The sequence below is a fragment of the Caretta caretta genome, chromosome 1 (assembly GCF_965140235.1).
Source record: "Caretta caretta isolate rCarCar2 chromosome 1, rCarCar1.hap1, whole genome shotgun sequence".
Lineage (NCBI taxonomy): Eukaryota > Metazoa > Chordata > Testudines > Cheloniidae > Caretta > Caretta caretta.
Genome location: NC_134206.1, coordinates 334,057,542 through 334,079,807, shown reverse-complemented (window position 1 = coordinate 334,079,807; position 22,266 = coordinate 334,057,542). Strand labels below are relative to the sequence as shown.

The 22,266-nt window shown below is 38.3% G+C and overlaps 1 protein-coding gene across 3 annotated transcripts in view; it reads left to right on the top strand.

The window, feature by feature from the left end:
- CACNA2D1 (calcium voltage-gated channel auxiliary subunit alpha2delta 1) overlaps positions 1-22,266 on the top strand; it is a 690,472-nt gene that overhangs the window by 342,664 nt on the left and 325,542 nt on the right. For all 3 annotated transcript variants that reach the window (XM_048836497.2, XM_048836498.2, XM_048836499.2), the window contains exon 5: positions 7,782-7,826. In XM_048836497.2, coding sequence (XP_048692454.1) covers positions 7,782-7,826 — 45 coding nt within the window. The remainder of the gene's footprint in view (positions 1-7,781; positions 7,827-22,266) is intronic.

The following is a 22,266-nucleotide window of genomic DNA, read 5'->3' as shown; positions in this document are numbered from 1 at the left end:
AACATTTAGATTTTGACTATTTTAAAATGTTTCTAAAACTAAAGGAAACTTTGAAAGAAAAAAATCCCTTTGAACTGAAAACCAGAAACAATTTATTCTGAAAATGTCAAAATGAAACATTTTTAAAAGTAGCTTTTTTCAACCAAAGCAATTTGGCAAAATGTGCATGAATTAATTAAATGAATCTCCATTTTTCACTGAAAAAAAAATGTCTGAAAAACTGTGCCCATCTCTAATCTTTGTGTTCAAAACAAGGTTGATGTGATATATAGCAGCAAGAGGAAGGAAACCAGAAATTTGTTTGGGGGTGTGTGTGTGTGTGTGTTTCCCCCGTTTCTTACATATCCACATATTTCCTGGTGTTTTTCATTACTGTCAGGATTACTGCGGTCAACAATGATGTCATACTTCACCTCTTCTAGGTTGCTTTGGCAGCATTTTATGTAAAATAGAACAGAAGATGTAGAAAAAGATGATGTGAAGGCAGCGATGTCGAATATATAAACAGATAAATATGAATTTAATGTAATATTTTAAAACACTTCAATTTATTTTCTATGTTAATTTATTCATACAGTATCCTACTACAGTATAACTTGTGCAGTAATTGATTCCAGTGCCGTATAGGGTGACTCTATAAAGCAAGGTTTCAGAGTGGTAGCCGTGTTAGTCTGTGTCAGCAAAAACAACAAGGAGTCCTTGTGGCACCTTAGAGACTAACAAATTTATTTGGACATAAACTTTCGTGGGCTAAAAGCCACTTCATCAGATGCATGGAGTGAAAAATGCAGAAAGCATTACAGCACATGAAAAGATGGGAGTTGTCTTAAATATGAGTTAAATATTTAAATATGAGTTAAATATTACAGCACATGAAAAGATGGGAGTTGTCTTACCGAGTGGGAGGTCAGTGCTAACGAGGCTAATTCAATTAAGGTGGAAGTGGCCTATTCTCAATAGTTGACAAGAAGGGATGAATATCAAAGGACGGAAATTACTTTTGTAGTGCTAACAAGGTCAGTGCAATCAATGTGGACATCGTCCATTTCCAACAGTTGACAAGAAGGTCTGAGTATCAGCAGAGGGGAAAATTACTTCCATCCACTCCCAGTCTTTATTCAGGCCTAATTTGATGGTGTCCAGTTTGCAAATTAATTGCAGTTCTGCAGTGTCTCGTTGGAGTCTGTTTTTGAAGTTTTTTTGTTGAAGGGTTGCCACTTTTAAGTCTGTTATTGAGTGTCCAGGGAGATTGAAGTGTTCTCCTACTGGTTTTTGAATGTTACTTTTTCCCCTCTGCTGCCACAAGAACTCCTTGTTGTTTTTTCTATAAAGCAAGGATTCTCAAATATTTTCATAGTATAGGACACTTCTTAATGGTGATTTTTGCTATGGATGTCTCCTTTCCCATTCATAATCTCATAACATCTCTTTGGCAAATACAGTGATGAGGAGAGCCAGCACAAGTTTAGCTCTGTATGGATTTGAGAACTGCTACTTTAGTACTCTTTCTGTTGTGCCTGGTGACTGTTTTTTTTAAAAAAAAACATACTGATAACAGAAAAGGAGTACTTGTGGCACCTTAGAGACTAACCAATTTATTTGAGCATGAGCTTTCGTGAGCTGTAGCTCACGAAAGCTCATGCTCAAATAAATTGGTTAGTCTCTAAGGTGCCACAAGTACTCCTTTTCTGTTTGCGAATACAGACTAACACGGCTGTTCCTCTGAAACCTGTCATACTGATAACACTTTGTTTTCCTATATTATATGAAGTTCTGAAAAGAAAATATGTATTTTTTGGCCTAAACCTGATTTTTTTTTTTATTTGGAAATGCTGCCATGGTGCAGTTGTAGTTTGGGTTCCTCATGTCTCCATTCTCCTGTGTGAAACACTGCAGTCTCCCCTCTTGCTGGACTACCTAGTCTGTCTTGGGAGCCACCCAGAGTGAAAAGGAGTCAGGGAGGAATGTACACGGCACATAATTACAAATCCCTTGAGCATCCTGGGTAATTTCTGAATCAAAATTTTAAATTTGTTTAAGCTGAAAATTTTAGGGTTTGGGGTGTACATTTTTTTCAAAAAGTCAACATTTTTCTGTGGAAAGCAATATTTTTTTCAGTGGTGGCAGGGAAGCTCTTTGTCAAGAAACTGTTTTTCCACCAATAAACAGTTTAGATCAGGACTAATAAGGACTATACTCTTCATGGGTCATTGCTGGGATTTGAACCAAGGATCTTTAGATCATACACCTCTACCATGTAATCCAAAGGAGTAACTTCATTAATTGGCAGTAACAGTAAGATGTTTTACTCTGTGGCTGCTGTTCTCTTCAGGCTGTCTATTAAAGATGGATGCATAATATGCTGTATTAGTGGGTTTACAGAAGTAAGTTGGCACTGTTTAACACGAAATAATAATTAATGTGCTGTAAAACAGGATTCTCTCTGAAATTTACTCCCTTTACCCCCTTACTGAAAGATCTTGATCCTATAAAGTGTTAAGTGCTTCCTGAGAGGAAGCTTCCTGAAGCTTGCCTTCAGTTTACATTCACTTAGTTGTGAACTGAGATTACAACCAGTGGAGTCAATGGATTGCCTCTCTCAAATTGTTTTGTAAGAGACAAAATGGTGTGCCTCTTTTAAGTTAGTGACTATGATGTGTGTACTGATTCCATTTGCAAATATTTTGAAAGTGGATGTTTTCTCATGCTTATATTCATGTTTAATTTATCTGTGTGTTTGCCCAAATCTCTGTACAGACCTGGAAATCAGAGGCATTGGATTTCAGTATGTTGAATAGATGTATCTTGGGGAGTTACTAACATAACTCAATTTGTAATGTATACAACCCTTAATGCCCATAGGAATTACTTCATATCCAAAACTAGCAACGAAATGGCAGAAATGATAACACAAAATCAATGTGACTTGAGAAGACAATAGGGTCAATGAAATCATGGCAGGATAAGGATAACCTGTACAGCCAGAAAAGTGACATTACTAAGTTGGTCCTAAATCTAATCATCATTTGTTTTTGATATTGTTAGATACTTAAATTGCTTGCTATGCAACAGGAATTCATGGCTGTGAATTATCATAGTTTCACCCCTGGGAAAGTCTCACTAATATGTAAAACCATTGTGGTCATGTACAAATTTCTCATTTAAATGTAGAATAACCTGAGGTCATTTCTCCCATAAACATGATTCAGGACTATACAACAAGACCTGTGTTTGCAAGTGAACCCTGTGCTCACAAATGGGAATGATGACTTCCTCCTTTGTTTAATTTTAGTCTCCAAATTATTACCGGAAGAAGGTGGTAGTGGTGGTGGTGTGGGGTAGGAGGGAAACCCTCCATTTTAGACCTGCTGGAAACCATCTGTAACTTCCCTAATGACAGGATAGTGTACTGGCATATATCATTGGGTGGATTCAAATTCCCTGTGCCCAGGAGTTAATAAATAGCTATTTGGTGGAAAATCAGAATCAAAACAATTTGTTCTTGTCATCTAGTGGTGGTTAAATATGAAAAATAGGCCTCAAGTTTTGACTGATCCAGGAATCTAATCTGTGAGCTTGTGTTGGCTTCAATGTATCATAATACAGTGTAGGTCATGCTTTCTGTATAAAGTGTAGTGAAACAGATAAAAATGTCCTTATTGGTTTATGTTTTGTGTAGGTACTATCTACAAGGAGCACAAAATGTAATATATCACAAAACAAGGATTTAATTTCTTCCTTATGCGCTTATCTTGGTTAAACTTGTCCTTATGTTTCTGAGAGCTTCATTTGCTTAAAGGTAGTTTTTAATACTCCTAGTTATTTGGATCAAACAGAAGTAGCAATGGACTAATTCACATATGATGCAGTCCGCATCTTACAGGCTTAGAGCTTCAGCAAATGTTAATTAAACAGACAGTTACATTTTTCCCAAGTGTGCCTGTACACAACGGTGTATGAAATAACAGGATGGAAGGAAACTGAAACTTTTGGTTCTTTCAACTCTCTTCACAAACCACATGCTAAAGTACCTCCTTTGGAACCATCAGGTTATGAGACTGACCTCACAGCACATTAAGCGGTGGAGGCTGTTGTCTAGCTTGTTGGAAAACCTGTTCCCCATTGAGGGCTAGAGAGCGACTTGTTGTGGCTTCAGCCCAGGTCAGTGTGGGGATGCTGATCCATCCCTCACCAGGTGACCGGAAGAGAGGGAACACTGTTGAAGTCCACACTGGTGCAGGAAAAGCGCTCTTTTACCTGGAGCAGGCTGAGCAGCACCCACATCCCGCCCATGGGAGTTTGTCATGATCGAGTGTGAGCATTACACGTCATCAGTCCTTTTGCAGTGGGCTGGGAAGAAATTACTTCCCTCACTGCCAGATTGTTCTCTTTCCCCACAGCAGGTTGGGGACTTAGTTGGGATGAATGGTGAAATGCGGGTTAGGCTATGATGTCCCAACTCATTATGTAAGTGTGGGGTGGATGTCCGGCACAGGTACTCCATTGGGAAGGGATACAGTGATCAGATAAAATGGATTGGTAAAGGATTTCAAGGAAGTGTTCTCTAACGGAGCAGAAATGGGGGGTTGGGGCTTCTATGGCTGGTACAGCAAGAAGTCAACCCTCTGCTCCTTTATAGCGCCCCCTTAACCCTCCTGCATTTGAGGGTGGGAGGAAGTAGTGAGGTCCCAGCAGTGGGTTGGCCAAGGGAAAGGTGGCTGAGGGAGGGCTGACAGTCTATACCCTATAACTGGGATATATAAAAACCAGTGATACTCAGACTGAGGCTTGCGAGCTGCAAGTGGCTCTTAAATGTTTCTCCTGTGGCTCTTTGCAGCACATGATAATTAAAACACTGTCTGACTTAATTATTAACCAGTCTAGGTTATTAACCAATCAGGATGCTTTTACTATGTTGTTAAACAATTGTAGTTGAAAAAATAATAATACTTGGTCAGTCATTTTGCTGTGAGAATAATTTTAGAGGGGGGGTGGAAGTAAATAAAACAATGGATTCACACTACTGTGGCTCTTTGGGGTAATGTTGATACTAATTTGGCTCATGAACCATTAAGGTCTTTGTATCAATGACATAGATGATTATGCAATAACCTGCACTCTAGAATTTTATCTGCCAGGTACTCCCAGAGATTTAGAAATAACGTTACGGCCTAATTAAACCACATCCAGTGTCTCCTGTCCTTGTTGTAGCATAGCCAGAAAAAGATCAATGTACTCACAGTTAGCTTTGATCTCTAGTGCTAAAAGGAATTTCCTCATGTGTCTGTGCATGTGATGAGCTGTGAGTTTTGTACCCGCCTTATAATAGCTCCATCTATGTTGCATTTCCCTAATTTGTTTGGCATCATTATTTCTATTGGAGAGATGAGGAAAGCAAAGTGAAATGATGTCATCCAATACCACGCAGCATGGTGGCTTTATTATTATCAAAAATTAATTGTGTTTAGCCTGGAACTTCAGAATTGCTGTACTCATAGTTAGTACTCTTCAAATGAGTCTCACATGTTTATATGTATATGAGGGAAAAGGTGTGTCTTTCTTCCTTTTAGAGTCCAGGTCCTACAAATTTTCACTCATGTGAGTAGCCTGGGTTACTCATATGAGTAAGATGTATGCATGTGAATAAGAGTTTGCATGTTTGGTTCTTTTTATAAACTTTTAATATATAGAATACATTTCTGTAAAAGATGTAGAAATTGATGCAGAAATTTACTTGGTTACATAAGAACATAACGGCCATAGTGGGTCAGACCAATTGATCCATCTAGCCCTGTATCCTGTCCTCCAACAGTGGCTAATGCCAGATGCTTCAGAGGGAATGAACAGAAGACATAATCATCAAGTGATCCATCCCATGTCGCCCATTCCCAGATTCTGGCAATCAGAGGCGAGGGCCACTTCAGAGCATGGTTTTGAATCCCTGCCCATCTTGGCTAGTAGCAATTTATGGACCTATCCTCTGTGAACTTACCTAGTTCTTTTTTGAACACTGTTATAGTTTTTGCTTTCACAACATCCTCTGGCAAGGAGTTCCACAGGTTCACTGTGCATTGTGTGAAGAAATACTTCCTTGTGTTTGTTTTAAACCTGCTGCTTATTAAATTCATTTGGTGACCCCTAGTTCTTGTGTTATGAGAGGGAGTAAATAACACTTCCTTATTTACTTTCTCCACATCAACCATGATTTTATAGACCTCAATCATATCCCCCCTTAGTTGTCTCTTTTCTAAGCTGAAAAGTCCCATTCTTATTAATCTCTCCTCATATGAAAGCTGTTCCACAACCCTAATCATTTTGTTGCCCTTTTCTGAACCTTTTCCAGTTTCAGTATATCTTTTTTGAGATGTGGCAACCACATCGGCATGCAGTATTCAAGTTGTGGGCATACCATGTATTTATATAGAGTCAATATGATATTTTCTGTCTTATTATCTATCCTTTTTCTAATGATTCCCAACATTGTAAGCTTTTTTGACTGCCGTTGCACACTGAGTGGCTGTTATCAGAGAACTATCCACAGTGACTCCCAGACCTTTCTTAAGTGGTAACAGGCTAATTTAGACCCCATAATTTTACATGTATAGTAGGGATTATGTTTTCCAATGTGCATTATTTTGTATTTAGCAACATTGAATTTTATCTGCCATTTTGTTGCCCAGTCACCCAGTTTTGTGAGCCCAGTTTTGGGCTAATGTTTCATTTAGTTATCAATTATTGCATGATAGAAACCTACAGAAAGAGTAAGAGTTCAAATATATCCTTGTAAAATTGATTATTTAATATAAACAGGATTAAAAGTACAAATGACAATGATTTTGGAGGTTGACCTCAGGCAATAATGATTGCCTTGTGATTTAGGCTCCTATACAAGCAAAATACTTAAGCATGTGCTTAAGTTTAAGCACATACTTAAGTGCTTTACTGGCTTAGGGCCTTAGCATAGCACACTTGAGATCCTTGAGCAGAAGGGTGTAAATAAGTGCAAAGGGTTATATGTTACAAAAGTGATATTTATTGGAAAGCAGACTCAGTGTATTGGTGAGCAATGTCCACATTACAGAATTCCACAGGATTGATAGATATACAACAAAAGTGACTGATTTTTCATGGGAAAATTTCCCAATTTTTAACCCTCTTGAGAAATCAGAAAATCAAGATGCAGAATGATATTCGAGCAGTAGCTCATATTATGCTAGTTCACGGCTCTGTCAGGTTTAGAATGTTACCATTCATCCACTGGAGCATTACATTCTGTTGTATGCCACAACAATTAGATTGTCCTTCTGATGCATAGTCCCAGGGCTTATTTTTACTACCCAACATGAAGAATGAAATATGTGCAAGAAAGACTTAATAACCCACTTACATTTGTAAAGTTAGTGAGTTATCATGTCTGTTGCCTGATAGGTTGTTTTGTTGCATGTATTATCTTCATATATCTTTAAAACAAATAGCTCTCATAAGTGTTCCATTAGTAGGCTTCCCCCCCACCATAGCTTATGCTCTTCCAGTTGTTGTTGATATACCTTTTATACATTTTCAGGAAAGAAGTGCTAAATAAATGACATTTCTCTGTCATATCTGTTGATTCTCAAAGAAGACAGAACTAACTAAGGGCCGGGAAATTAACAGGGGTGTTCACAAAATTCAGGATCAACCCTTAAGTGTATATATTCAGGTTTACTTTAGCCCATGGACCTCTGTATTCATCATCACTTTTCAATTAATGGAATGATTTTTCTTTTCTTTTTTTCCCACAGAATAATGATATCATCTATTACAATGCAAAAGATGATCAGAACGATGTAAGTAATATATTATCTTCTTGTTTTACCTGTAAACTGTAGGCTGCTTAAATTCTCAGAAAATTGAAAGGGTATTAAAGATTCTAAAGGTGTTAAACTGACATTTTCAGCTACTTGTGGGAAATATTTTGGATTTCTGGACATACACACCAAGTTTGGTAGACTGCTAGGCTGCCTTTTGTGTTTGTTTGTTAGGGTTACATTTTCCGTCGTTAGGCCTTCTGAGTTATTAATGAGGAAGTGTGCTTGGGAAAATAACTCTCTCACCACAGCATTGCCTATGTATAGAATCAAACTGTAAAATCTGAATTACAATACTATAGAATCAAGAACACAAAATTCAAGAACTCCAGAACTGTTTTCTTATTTTGTTTCCAATATTTCTTTCTGGCTGGGAACAAAACTACAGCAGGAAAAGACCATGAAAAAGACGGTTCTTATGAGATCTCTAGCCCAATTTTGCAGATTTAAGTGGTCAGATTCTCCATTGCATCATTGCACCCTGTGTAGTCATTTACAGCAGTGGAAAGTGAGTGGAAAATGGATGAAAACGGATATAATTTACAAACAGTAACAATTTGCACCTATTTTGCATTGATGCAAATGACTGAAAGGTGCAGGGCAATGGAGAATCTGGCCCAAGAAGAGTAAATTATATGAGTTTTCCCACCACGACTTTAAATCTTAAACATCTTGTTGTCTCTTGGGAGGAAGGGACGTTATTGTCTCCTTCACTTGAAATAATACAGCAGCCTTTTTTATTATAGATTTAATGTATAAAGGAATGGCAAAGGTATTGGAATGTATTAATCAGATGATCAACATGGTTAATTCGCACTCTGTAATCAAGTATTGCTAAAAGATTGATGGCGTCTCTATAGAATTTGATGCTATTGCTGTAAGGTAATTAAATAAGATACATAGATCATGTCAAACAAAACTACTTGAGTTGCTTACGTCAGATATGGGTACTCAGCTGGGATGCAGGCACAGAAAGTTTGTGCACAAGGAACCAAAACCTACAGAATGAAATCTTCAGACGTGAGTGCCTGAAGATAAATCTATACTTAAGCACCTAAGTAAAAGTGATGTGAGTTTGAAAGATGCTGAATACCTAGCCTGTTGAATTGAATGCAATTTTCAGGTGTTCTGCATTTCTGAAAACGGGCCACTTTTCTTAAAGTGCCTAATTATGCATTTAGGATACTAAAATGTGTGCATCCAAGTGTGAGCGGTTTTGGCATAAAATAGAAGCTCATGCTTTAATTCGGCTAAATAAAAATAGTATTGAGAGGTTCTTTGAGGCATCTTTTTTTTATAGCAATGGTCAAAATAGGTTAGTCACAGCTGCAACACAAACACCACTCAGCAATTTGTCTTTCTCCGTTCGGAACTCCTGTAGGCTTTTCCAGAAACATCATTTTATCCTTCCTCCTTCCAGCTTGTTTGCATTGATTTATACTCCTTTCCTTTCTGGAGCTCTACAGCCTTTGACACCAGAAGAAAATACAAAGTGACAGAAAGCAGGGATATTTTATCTGTGGGATTTTTTTTTCTCTTTAAGGTATTTTTTTTTTCAAATTTAAGAAAACAGTGTGAATGAACAAAGAATTAAACTTCAAGAAGCCGTTGGATTTTAAAGTCTCTGGTTGCTTTGAGAAACGTGCTTTTTCTCTGCTAGATCAGTCTTTGTAACTGGCATGATCAGAAGCTGCTTGGCTGCCTGAAACTAGTGTTCAGACTCCGCAGGTGCCATTAATGACGTCCCCCATGAGTCCTGGTTAGGCCCCGACAATTTAGGTCATCTTCACATTTCATTGCCACTGATGCCTATCTACTAAGTGCTGGACACGCTCTTCCTGGATAAATTCCTGTAATGCCTTTCTTTCTGCAGCATTCATCAAAGGTGAAGCTTTCATGTTAACACTAACCTTTATCACCTTTAAAGCAGCAGTGCACTCACTGGTTATAAACAAACAGTAGAAGACTTATTTTCATTAGCATATACGTGAAAAGAAAACATAGGCAGCAAACGTTATACAGAAAAGGCCACTGTTTTTGAGAGTAGCTAATGATTTTGTGTGCCCGACTTGAGATACCTTAAAAGGGCCTGATTTTTCAGAAAGTGCTGAGCACCCATCCTCTGCATATCTGGCCCTTTTAAGGAGTCTCAAGTTGGGCACACACAATTACTAGTCACTTTTGAAAATCTTGGCCTAAATATATAATTTTTTAAATGCAGTACATTTAGATCTTCTCCTTTATCTAGGGTTGTGTGATCTACTTGAATGAGTGCAGGGTTTAGGGACCAGGGATCTTCTGAGTTGTTAATCCCAGCACTGGCTCTGACTGTGTGGCCTTGAGCTAGCTGCATTAATCTGTAAAATGGGGATAAAATTTATCTCACGGGGTTATATGGATGGATGAATCATTTTTTGCAGAGTACTTTGAATGTGAAAAGTTTATATATATAAAATACTATTACAAATTCTCAAAAAAACTGCCTCACTACCTTAAAAGAACAAATGATGAACATAAGATTGACCAGAAATCTGGTTATCAAGATATCTAGTTGAACAGATTTGCTGTCATCTTCATCTGAAATATGTACACTCAAAAAAAGCTCGAGACCTTTCTTCAATTTCTGTCTCACTGATTTCTAGTTAAATTCTAATGTGCAGACTCACTGTGTTGAGGTCCTACTTCAGCTGACTCCTCTCCTCCAGACCTCTTACTGTAGAATAGTATCCCCCTACCCTAGGGTTACCATATTTGAACATTCAAAAAAGAGGACACTCCATGGGGTATTTGCTCTGCCCCCCGGTCCTGCCCCAACTCCACCCCTTCCCCACCCCCATTCTAACCCCTTCCCCAAAGTCCCTGCCCCAACTCCGCCCCCTCCCTGCCCCACTGGACCCCTTCCCCAGATCCCTGCCCCGGTCCCGCCTCCTCCCCTGAGTGCGCTGCATTCCCCCCTTCTCTCCCCTCCTTTCCAGCTGCGCGAAACATTCACTTTCTTTCTCAAATGATCAACATTCTCTTTCTTGAATGATCAACTCTTCTTTGGGGAAAAATAATAATGGCAAAATACCGGACTTTTTAGATATTTAAAAATTCCTCCCGGATGGCAATTTAAGAACCAAAAAGCCGGACATGTCCAGGAAAATACGGATGTATTGTAACCCTACCCTATCACCCCCTGCCCAGCTCCATTTTTCCTACCTTTTCACATTTTGTGGGTACCTGACATTAAGATGGCGCTATTGCAGTGCACTCAGTTAGCCTTCCAGTAGTTTGGAATTAAAATGGAGTGCAAGACACTGCTCCTAGAGTAAAGGAATGTGTGTATCTGTTGAAAGAAAGAAAAAAATCTCATCAAGCACTAGGACTTTGTGAAGCTTAGAAACTTTTTCTCAGAGCAAGCAGAAAGGTGTCACAGTGAAGAAGTGCATCATTACCAGCCTTGATGAACTAAATTCTTAGATCTATAGCACATGTCCCTGCTTGAAGCCTGTCTGAAACCTGCTTACTCTGAAAAAGAAAAGGAGTACTTGTGGCACCTTAGAGACGATGAAGTGAGCTGTAGCTCACAAAAGCTTATGCTCAAATAAATTGGTTAGTCTCTAAGGTGCCACAAGTACTCCTTTTCTTTTTGCGAATACAGACTAACACGGCTGTTACTCTGAAACCTTGCTTACTCTGGTAACTCCTGTGGTCTTTAGTTCACTTGATTTGCCTAATTCCTAGATCCATCTATTATTCTTGAAGCAAGGGGAAACTTGTTTACTCTGGTCTTCAATTCAACTGACTTACTCTCCAGTAGAGCATTCTGTTGATCTTGTACAACCAAACTGTCTTGAATATTCTGGTCAGCCTGCTCAGACCCTTCACTTAAAACTGTTGGTTTTTCCAGAGAAATCATTTTATATTGGTCTCCATAAATTATATTAATTCAGGACAGTTTTTGTTCCACATAATGTGCTGCAAAATTCAATGTTGTTTTTTTCTTTGCTCTCAACTAAACTATCACTGTTCTACAGATACTCAAGTTTATATATCCTGACTTTTCAATCTCCGATAAATGAGTCTTAATACTATCACCTTTTCTTGTAAGCCCTTTTAACCTAATTTGATTCTTGCCTCTACCTGCCTAACCCTCCCCAACAACATCACATCTGTGAAAGTTACTGAATTAACAAGACTGAACAGTCATTCTCAATTGTTCAGCCACAGCTCAGCTGACAGCAGTGAAAGCCTTCCTAGAAGGTCCTACCAGTGTGTCTTAACACTGAACTGGGACCACTAAGGTTGAAAGGGTTATTCAGTTTCTCTGTGAATGTAGTTTTTTGGCCTATCAGCTGATGTCAGTAAGGATGTCAATTATAGACATATTGAGTTTGTGATGTGAACACATGCATACTAGGAACTGGAATAAGACCAACTCATTTCACAGAGGCCACTTAATATCCATCAGTTGTTTGCTACTAACCTAGATCAGACTTTACCCAGTGACCTAGACATGAAAAGCTATGTATTCCAGCACATATTCCTGATTATTTTACTCCCACAGTCTGTTTGCCTTTTCTGTCCTTTACTTGTTTGCTTGTGATCATCTTGTTCTATGCTACTGGTGATTGAATATTGGTTCATCCTAATCTTTGCAAGCTCCAAGTCTGAAATGTATACACTGTTGCAAAGTCCTTTAAATAGTGCAAAGTAATCTAGTCCAGGATAGGGTGACCACTACCAGATGTCCCATTTTTAAAGGGACAGTCCCGTTTTGGGGGACTTTTTCTTATATAGGTACCTATTACCCCCTCAATCCCTGTTCTGTTTTTTCATGGTTACTATCTAGGAGTATATTTAGTTTTAGTTCATATTAGATTCCATCTGTCCATACATACACCTGAATCCAAAAAATCCTAACATCTTTACTTAGTATGATTGTTTATATTATATTGTTTGTTTATATAATGCATTATATATAGTGTGCATTGACAGCATGCTAGATGCTTTACAGACAATCTGAAGTTGAAGTTAAATCTAGTTGCAATTGCTTTTCAGTGCAAATTGCAGTCATTATTTAGGGCCAGCCAGAAAAAGAAGAAAAAATGCAATAAATGACAGTTGTGTCTGCTCCCTGGCTGTTTCATTTGTGTTAGTTTATACCACAATAGTTGTAGAGACAATACATAAACACTGCTGGAAAATACTACATTTAGATACTGCTGTATATAATTTTTTTGAAAATCAGTACTCCTTTTGCTCAGTGGATTTGTTTTAGAGCCATATGTAAGTCTTAATAGATCATTACATTACATGCTCCTGAAAATAACGTAGTTATGCGTCTGCCAATCTATCTGCCTATGTTCCTCGAGCCTAAAAAATATTAAGAAGTTTTCTGGAGCAAATTGTTCTCTGATGCCTTATTGAAAAGAAGATATGATCGGGAAGGAAGAACGGCTTTGTAGGTAAGGTACTGACAGGAGATTCAAACAGATCAAGTCCTTGGTGTGCTACAGACTTTTTTTTACCTAGGAAAATTATTTATCCACAATACCTCACTCTCCATCTATAAAATGTGGATTCTAATACTTCCTTCTCACCACCCTTCATCTCCCTCATCTGTTTACATTGTAAGGGCTATGGGAAGAGGACTGTCTTTTATTATATGTTTGCAATGCCTGGCATAATGGGGCCCTGATCTTGGTTGAGGCCTATACAGTAATGCAAATAACTAATAATAATAATTGCAGATTCTGCCACAGACTTCGTGTGTGAGCTTGAGCAAGTTGCATAAGCTCTGTGCTTTTGATTCCAATGTTCTGCTTATACGATGTATTGCTTTCTTTTACCCTTTGCCTGTCTTGCCTATTTAGGTTGTAAACTCCTGAGGATGGGGACACTTTCTTAACGTGTATGTATGATGGGCAGTATAACAGGGTCCTGATGTTGGACACGTCACACCCAGCTAATATCACCTTCTAAAACAACCTTCACAAATATGTGTTCTATCAGCTACCCTTTCTACAGTACTGAAACTACCCTTCTGTGTGTGGACAGTGATCATTTCAATTACAGCCACTTTGCTTCTGTTGTTTTGGTTCTACGTATTCAACTCCTCTTCCTCTGTGCTTGGCAATGGAAAACACTTTACCACTGAACCTCCCTGCCATCGTGTCACAAAGTTCTTTGTTGCTCACATCCCCTTGGTATACTTCCTATCAGATTTTATTCTTGTGTAACTATTTTATGCTGCTGATATCCAACTCTGATTCCACCCCCCTACTGTTTCAGTCTTTCCCCATTTTCTGCTTCTACTAATTTGTAATCAGTGCACCTTGAAACAAAACTCCACCTTCTCCAGGTTTCTCTTCAACTCAAATTTCACAGCAACTCTAGTACTAAAAAGCTTAGGATGAGGTTGTGTATGAATGAGTAAGTGACCTGGGGGTCATATCTCCTATCTATATAAATTTGCCTAGCTTCATCTCTGAAACATTGCCCCCTGCGACAATCTCTCAGCCATTCTTCTTCAATTTCTTTCATTTCCTCTGTGGTAAGCTCGTGCTTTATATGTGCCAAGGCCCAACTCCTGAGACTTCAGTTTGTCAAGAATATGGGCTTATGTCCTTTTCCATACCTGGAAGATGTGTAGCTCCCATCCTCAGAAATATTTACTGCTAAACTAACCATTTAGGAATCTAGTTCAAGATTTCTCTCTTTTCCTTCTTAACCTGAAATACCTCCTGTTATTTACTCCATTCTATTTTTCTGGTGTCTTTTTCTGTTCTTCAGTCCAGTTTGCTTTCTCCTTCCTATTTACACAATGCTCTGAAGAGACACCTCTCTCACTCTTTCCACCATCTAGAATATTTGGGGGGGGGGGCTAATTGTTTTCTTCACTTGGATTTTTTTTAAACCACTTGAAGACTAGTCATTCGTTGACCTTTGATTTCTCTAATACAACAAATAAAACAATCAAATTGTAACCCTTGGTCTTCCAATCAGTAACGAGTCTCTGGTGTTCTGCAACATCAAACAGATGCTGCTAGTTTATCTAATTATTTATATGCCCCTCGGTGCAATGGTATGTGAGCACCTCATAATCATTAATGTATTTTATCTTCACATAGGGACATGAGGCACAGGGTAGATTAAGTGTTCTTATGTTCTAAGTGACTTGCCAAGGTCACAGCAGATAACCGACTAAACCAGTAGGTTTCCGTTCACCAGAAAATATTTCCTACCCCTCTTGTTTGGCAGGTTGTAGTCTATGCAATTGATTTTTATTTGAAGGTGTAGAGTACAGGTGCATGAAAGATACAATGCTTTTATGTGACAGCTGAACAGCACTGTTAGTCTGTCCTTTTCCACACATTTTAATTACTCTTTCTCTGCTTTTTCCATTTTGTCTCCTTGCTCTTTCCACTCTTCTCTATTTATAGTCTCTTCTGACTAACCCTTCAGTCCTCTCTTCTTGTGTTGCATTGGCCTGGCTTTATTTCAAATCATCACCTTTTTCTTCACAGATCTTTTCCAAATCTAATTTCTCTCTCTGTATTTGCTCATATAATCCATCCCTCTAGGAAGTCCTTAATTGCTCCATCTCCCTGTTTTCATTCTTCGGGTTCTTTTCCTATTTGCTTTTTTTTTTTTTTTTTTTTTTAATATTGGTCACTTCTTCCCTGTGGCAAGCTGCAGTAACCAGGACACTTCTAATACTGTACAGACAGTGCATGGTTTGTGTTTCCATTATGTAATGGCAAATGTATATGCAGTAGCCTTCTTTGTATCTTAAATAGCTATACCAGCTCCTGCAGTAGCAGAACCTAAACCACACATTAATTTTCAGAGTTTAAAATTCAGTGTTTTCTAGTGTCTTCTGTGTGATAGCTCTTGAAATTATTTTGTTCATGTTCCATTTTTAACACTAAACATGTAGCAGGTTTACCTACCAAATTGCCACTGTAAACTATAATGGTATTAATATACCACAGGGTAGATCTGTTTACTAATTTGTAATTGGAGATTACAGAATAAACTAGGAAAATCATAGTGATGTGTGGAATCATTCCAGAACTGGCCATTAAGGTCTTCATTATTCACAGACTACTGCTCCCTCCCTTGTTTTAGATAGCGGTAATATAAGTTAGTTATCGGTTGCTGTGCTGCCAGTGAAATGATAAGTTAGGGCAGTGATAACCTGCGCTATCAATACCATGTTGTTTAATTTATAATGCAGGTAATAGCATGAGTCTTGAACAAATCTACTTTTTCCCCTTTTATTCTAATCATGCTTTTTATAATCCTTTCCACAAAAAGAACGTAATACCCTAAGGGAAAAGAGAGTACAGAATTGCAGTGACTTAGCTAATTAACTCAAAGGACTGAGTCTTGTTCTTTTTACCTATGTTGCTCTTTTTATTTAACATTTAGTTTAACCTCAAACCAGAACAGCCATGCCTGGCTGGAAGCTTACTCTTATTCATTAGGCCTTAATTGGGAACATTCAATTGCATCTCCCGGCAAGGGATGCATCCCTAATTGACACAAGTGATTTATGAGAGAAGAGGATTTCCTTCATCAGCCCCATACTGGAAAGCAGCCATGACTGATGGAGCAGTACCGCTTGTGCAGATGCTAATCATTTACTAATAGTTAAAGCGGCAGCAGCGCTTTTTATTCATTTTCTTACTAAACTCAAAGGGGGAGGTCTAAGAATGGAAACTCCACAAGAGACTGAACAAACTAGGAACTAATGCTTTGACTAAGGCTAAAATGTGAGTTTTACCTACAGGGAAGCAGCCCTGTTTTGTATCAAACAAGGTCATGCCTATAGCTAATTATTTTTTAAATATGAAACACTGCCACTTTTATAAAGTTTTGCATAATCTGTTTTAAATTGTTTGAGCTCTACTGCAGGAGATACATGGCATTTAGTGACTGCTCTGGGGATAATACCTGAAATACAGACTCAGTGAAAGATATAAAGCAGTGGCATAAATGCAGCTCTATACCTCTTTGCAAATGCAGGCAACAGGGAAGCATATGTTCATCTTAAAATCACTAGATAAACCAAGAAGGAGGAGGGAGGGTTGGAGGGGAGGGCTTTTGTGTGGGTATAGGGGTGTGATCTTTCAAAACTGAGTAGTAGATTATGAATGCCACAATTTTTGGGTGCCAAACTTGAGATGCCATACAAGGACTGATTTCAGAGTAGCAGCCGTGTTAGTCTGTATTCGCAAAAAGAAAAGGAGTACTTGTGGCACCTTAGAGACTAACCAATTTATTTGAGCATAAGCTTTCATGAGCTACAGCTCACTTCATCGACTGATTTTCAGGAAGTGATGAAGCCCACCCTCTGACAAGTGTGTACCTTTGGTGTGCCAAGTTGGGCACCCCATATCCCCGTTCATTGTTTTAAATATTTGCATATATAATATAAAATAAGTCCTCAATTCATCTTTCTTTCTCCCTCTGCCTCCCTCCTCTCCTCTTAAAATATAGAGCAGAGAAGCAAGGTAATTGCATTTGCCAAACAAGACACATAACACATGTTTCTTAAATTCTCCAACCCTTCCTTTTTAAATAGTGAATTATTATTCACTGTACTTTTCTTTGTTTGTTGTTTACGTGCATTATGTTAGAAGACAGAAGTTTCTTTGTGTTTTTTTTCAGAATGAGTCTAAGCCATGGGAATGTGTCTCTTTTGAGAACGGAATTATTATCTGGGAAGCAGACACTTTAATGCCTCTTTTCCTAGGTACCTGTTACCACGGTTTTTCAGAGACACATTGTTAACGCTGTGTGAAACTCATTGGTTTTGGTTTGCAGGGGTTAGTGTCAGTTTTTTCTTCGGTGTTAATTCGTGAGATTTAATACATCTGAATTTTGTTTGATTTACATTTCAGGTTAACTCATTAAAAATAAGCTATGAGAATCAATTAGCCCAGGTTTACTGGAAACTGAGTCCAGGTTCACTCCAAATTGATCTCCATTACCTGGCTGATCCTAAGATTTCTGACCTGGAATACATTTCAGTTTTGTGCTGAAACCATGTTAGCTATATTTGTTCTGGTGTTTTTGTAATGGAAATTTCACACAGCTTTAAATGTGGACTGCTCAGTATAGTTTTCAGTTATTCTTTCTTCAGTTACTTTTACTTCAAGTGTGGAGATGATTAAATCAATGGAGACAAAATCAGAACCAGCCCACATTTTAATCCTTTTTAGGGGATATGAAAGTTTGAACTTTTTTTTTTTCTTTACTGAACTTCTACAGCGCTTGGCTCCTTCTGGGATAAAAGTAGAAAAATGCAGATCAACAGAAAAGAAAAACAAAAACCAGGAAAATGCTGGCTAAACACCACTGCAGAATCCTGACAATATGTTAGTTTGCACTTACCTTTCAATTCATAAACATATATTTCCTTCCACCTTTAAAAGTTACATATTTCTTTAATTTTTTGTTTCCATTTTAAGTCTTCATAAATTCACAATAGTCACTATCTTTTTCACTGTTGTCCCTTTTGGTGTAAGTGCTTGGCCAATATTTTGGACTTGCAGGGTTGTTTGTTAGGACGAGCAATACAATATGACTTGCATATAATCTTGGGTGTAATCTTGTCATTCAATAGTAAAGTCAGAAAATTATTTTTGTTACCCACTATTTCCCCCAAGGGAGCTGCTATAGCTGTGGGAGGAGCCTCTAGAAAGTGATTATTTGTTTCTGAGCTTCAGTATGGAGCAGCTATTTTAAAATTGACCAGGCTTCTCTTCACCATCCACTTGGGGTGCCTGCAGCAGAACAGGAAGCCGGGGATCCCAAAAACATGTTGTCTACTTCTCTCCCCTCTGCTACCTGGTCGGCTTAGTATTCTCCTCAGGGTAAACAGAGTAGAATGGCAAATGAAAATCTCCCATCTATCTGTGATGCTGGGATTCCAAGAGGATCAGTGCAGCCGACGGCACAGTGACACTTTTCTGTAAATAGATTGAAACTTCGCCATGAAAGTTGAATGATGAGTACTCAAGCAATCCGGGACTTCCGCTCCACTTCCTTCCACGACAGGTTTCACTAGAACAGGACTCCATTGATGTGCTAGCAACATTACTATGTTGCTTGAGAAGATATTTTGCTTATAAACCTCTATTTTGGGTACCAAGGTGGCAAGCACTTTAGAAATACCTTGAATAAATAGCTAGATTCTGACACTTAAAATTTTATTAGGTGGTAGGAGGAGAAAAGCTTTTGAAAGAAAATGATATGGAATGTCATGTGATTGTCTCCTGCTTGCTTCCCTCTTTCCCAAAATCTATTTTTGGGTTACCATAATTTTTAACTCTTGGTTCCCTTCCAAATCTTGTATTCTTTATTGTATTTCCTCTGCTATTCTACATCCAGTTGCTACACTCTGCTTCATGTTTGTGAGGAGCAACAAAATGAAAATGATACTCAGACAATGCTGCAGGTATCATGCCAATTTCACTTTGACACTCTGTACTAGAATGGGTTATAGGGAAGAGAAGCTTAAATAATGCTGGTACGCTACATTTAATCTTGTGTTTATGTTGAGTGCTCTAGGAGGTGTTAGCTTGCCAGTCACAACTGTGGTGGGATCACACAGTGATAAAAGCAGTATCTCAGCCAGCCAGGTTCCAAATCCCATATGCTTTTATAGATCACAATCACATATTGAGTTCTTTTCTATCCTTTCTAATTGGAAAGACAGTTCATGCTGTGGAGCACAATGCAACATGTTCCTTGTATGATGCGCTACTCAATAACGGGACAACTGCATTGTGCCCTAACTTATGTTTCCAACTCGTGTTGAGCACGTAGCTCCATGTTCTTCAGTGGAAGCAGAGAGAACTGTGGTGAGCATACACCTCAAATGTATCTAATTTTGAGAGTGTCACTCAGTTTAATCCCGAAGTTACTTATGTTCTACACCTATTTGATATCTCCTCACATTTACAGTGAAACTTATTTGATTCATAAATAAAGACTCATGAAACCAAGCTTATAGGAAACATTGTGTATCCTAAAGGAATGATTCCAACAGCGTTTGAAGTTTCCTTTTGTCCCTCACTTTGAGTCTTTGTCACACACTGTAATTTGATTATTGGCAGATAGATTGAGAGGTATGATGTTGAGTTCTACAGCTAAAAGGCCATCCCTTCTGCAGCACAGTGGGGTCCTGATCCATAACTAGGAGTCCTAGGTAATACAAATAATAAATAATAATTCTCATCTGAGTGCAGATAAGGAAAATGTGCCTTGCCCTAAAACAGCACAAGATGTGGCCAGTGTCTTGTAGAAGACAAATTAACAAATGAATCAAATTTTCCGTGGTTCTTTTGCCCCACTGTATGCCCTTCTCCTTTTTACATATATGAGCACACTCACCCACCATCCTTCCAGTCTCCAGTAGTTCCCTGGTGATGTTGCTTCCGTCTCTTTTAGCAAAATGCACACTCCATGATTTTACTGTGCACTTTCACTTTATGTCTGAAATCTAATATCAATAACAGTATGCTTTGAATGCCAGTGTAAATTAATGCCATTCCTTGGGAAGATAAACATTTGAACTGACAGTGAGTAGATGACTGACGTTGGCTAGTTAGATACCAAGGCTTTATCAAGTTTCTCACTGAAAATGAGCTCCTTCTACACCTAGCGAATGTTGTCGCTAGGAGACATGTCAAGTCTTTCCACGTCAAGTTTATTACAGGACAGTTCGATTCTAAACAGTGCTTGGGAAATGGGCTACCTTTGATGCTGTCATTGGAATCATAAATTATCTTAATGCCTGAAGTTCTTCTTACACTCTCTTTGAATTTGCGGGAGAAATCAGACACCATGCTCATATCCCATTACCAATGGTGCAAGTATTTTTTCTTCCCTCCCCTCTCCCTTGCACCCAATGTATGAATATACATTTGAGGCTGCATGAAAAATACATTATAATGAGATATGACTATGCCCAGAGCTATCTCCTACCTGGGAAACAGTGTTATGAAATAATAATGACAAGAGTGCTGCTATAGTCAATATCATAAGATGATGAGGGTGTTCATAATGCAAATAATCCTATCTTCAAGGCAGACATGCATCAGAACAACACTGGAAGTCTCCCAAAGGAGGCAAAAGTTTATGCCACATGAAAGATCACAATTCAACCCTAAAGCTAGTGATTCATCATTTTAATGGAATGTTACTTTCTTTGAGATCTTAGTTTTATCAGAAACATGAGTGATAATAACAAAAATAAATGTAATAATTATTTTTTTGTGTTTTTTGGGGGTAAATAGTCAATCCTGATTGAACTTAGTGGTAGGACTCTCATTGAAACAGTATTTTCAGACAGTTATGTGTTCCCCGATTCTAGATGAAAATGTTAGCGGAAGGAATGTTGTGATATGTCACTTTGAATTGCATCAGTCACACTGAGGTTTGTTACATGGCATAAAACTAAACGATTAACTAAATCTGACATAAATTGTTAGGTGGTTGATCTGAGGGTGAAACCAGATTTGAAAATTGCAGTTTTTTCCAAGAAAGGTTGAATAGGGGGTGACACTACAACCCATATTTTTCATGGTTGTATGATTATGAAATATGATGCAATTTGTACAAGATGAGTCATGTAAGGTGTCATTGGAAAATGTATGATTTGCGGAATGTGATTATCTTATGTGTGTACATGTATCATTTTTGTACTTAAGTGATGAATATTGCCTATGTATCTGTGTTTCAAATGTAGTTACACCTGCATGACATCATCTGTAGGCTAGATGCTTCCAGTCTAGATAACTTGTAAGTAATGGCGGCTATGACTCAACAAGGTATGCAAGGGCATATGACCAGACCACATGACACTGATATCCATTTTGGGTACTTGTATTTTTTCACAAACTGGTCTGGGAACCAAGTTTGAAACAAAGGGTTCCTGCCCTATGGAAAAGCTATATAAGGCAGAGTTGTTCTTCACCCCCCCCCCACAACTGAACACCTGAAAGAAGCTCCGAAAGAAAAGGACTTGAAATGGGGGTGGGGAGCCCAAGCTGCAAAGCAAGTGCAGCTTGTGCCTTGGGAATCTGCAAGCCTGTTTGTATCATCAGTCAGGGTGAGAAATTATTAATTCATATTCAAACTTTATAGTATTTTAGATTTAGTTTGTGGCTTTATTTATTTATTAAGTAATCTGCTTTGATCTGTTTGCTATCATTTATCATCTATCATTTGTAGTTGTTAAACTTGTTTTATGTTTTAATCTAAACCAGTGGCCCTTGACTGTAGTGTCTGGGGAAAATCTATCTCAGCTTGTATTGTGGATATTCCTCTCACATTGAGGGAGAGGTGAACTGAGTAATAAATTCATACTGGTCGGGGTTTTGAACAGGGCAGGACAGTACAACTCTGGGGTCTTGAGCTG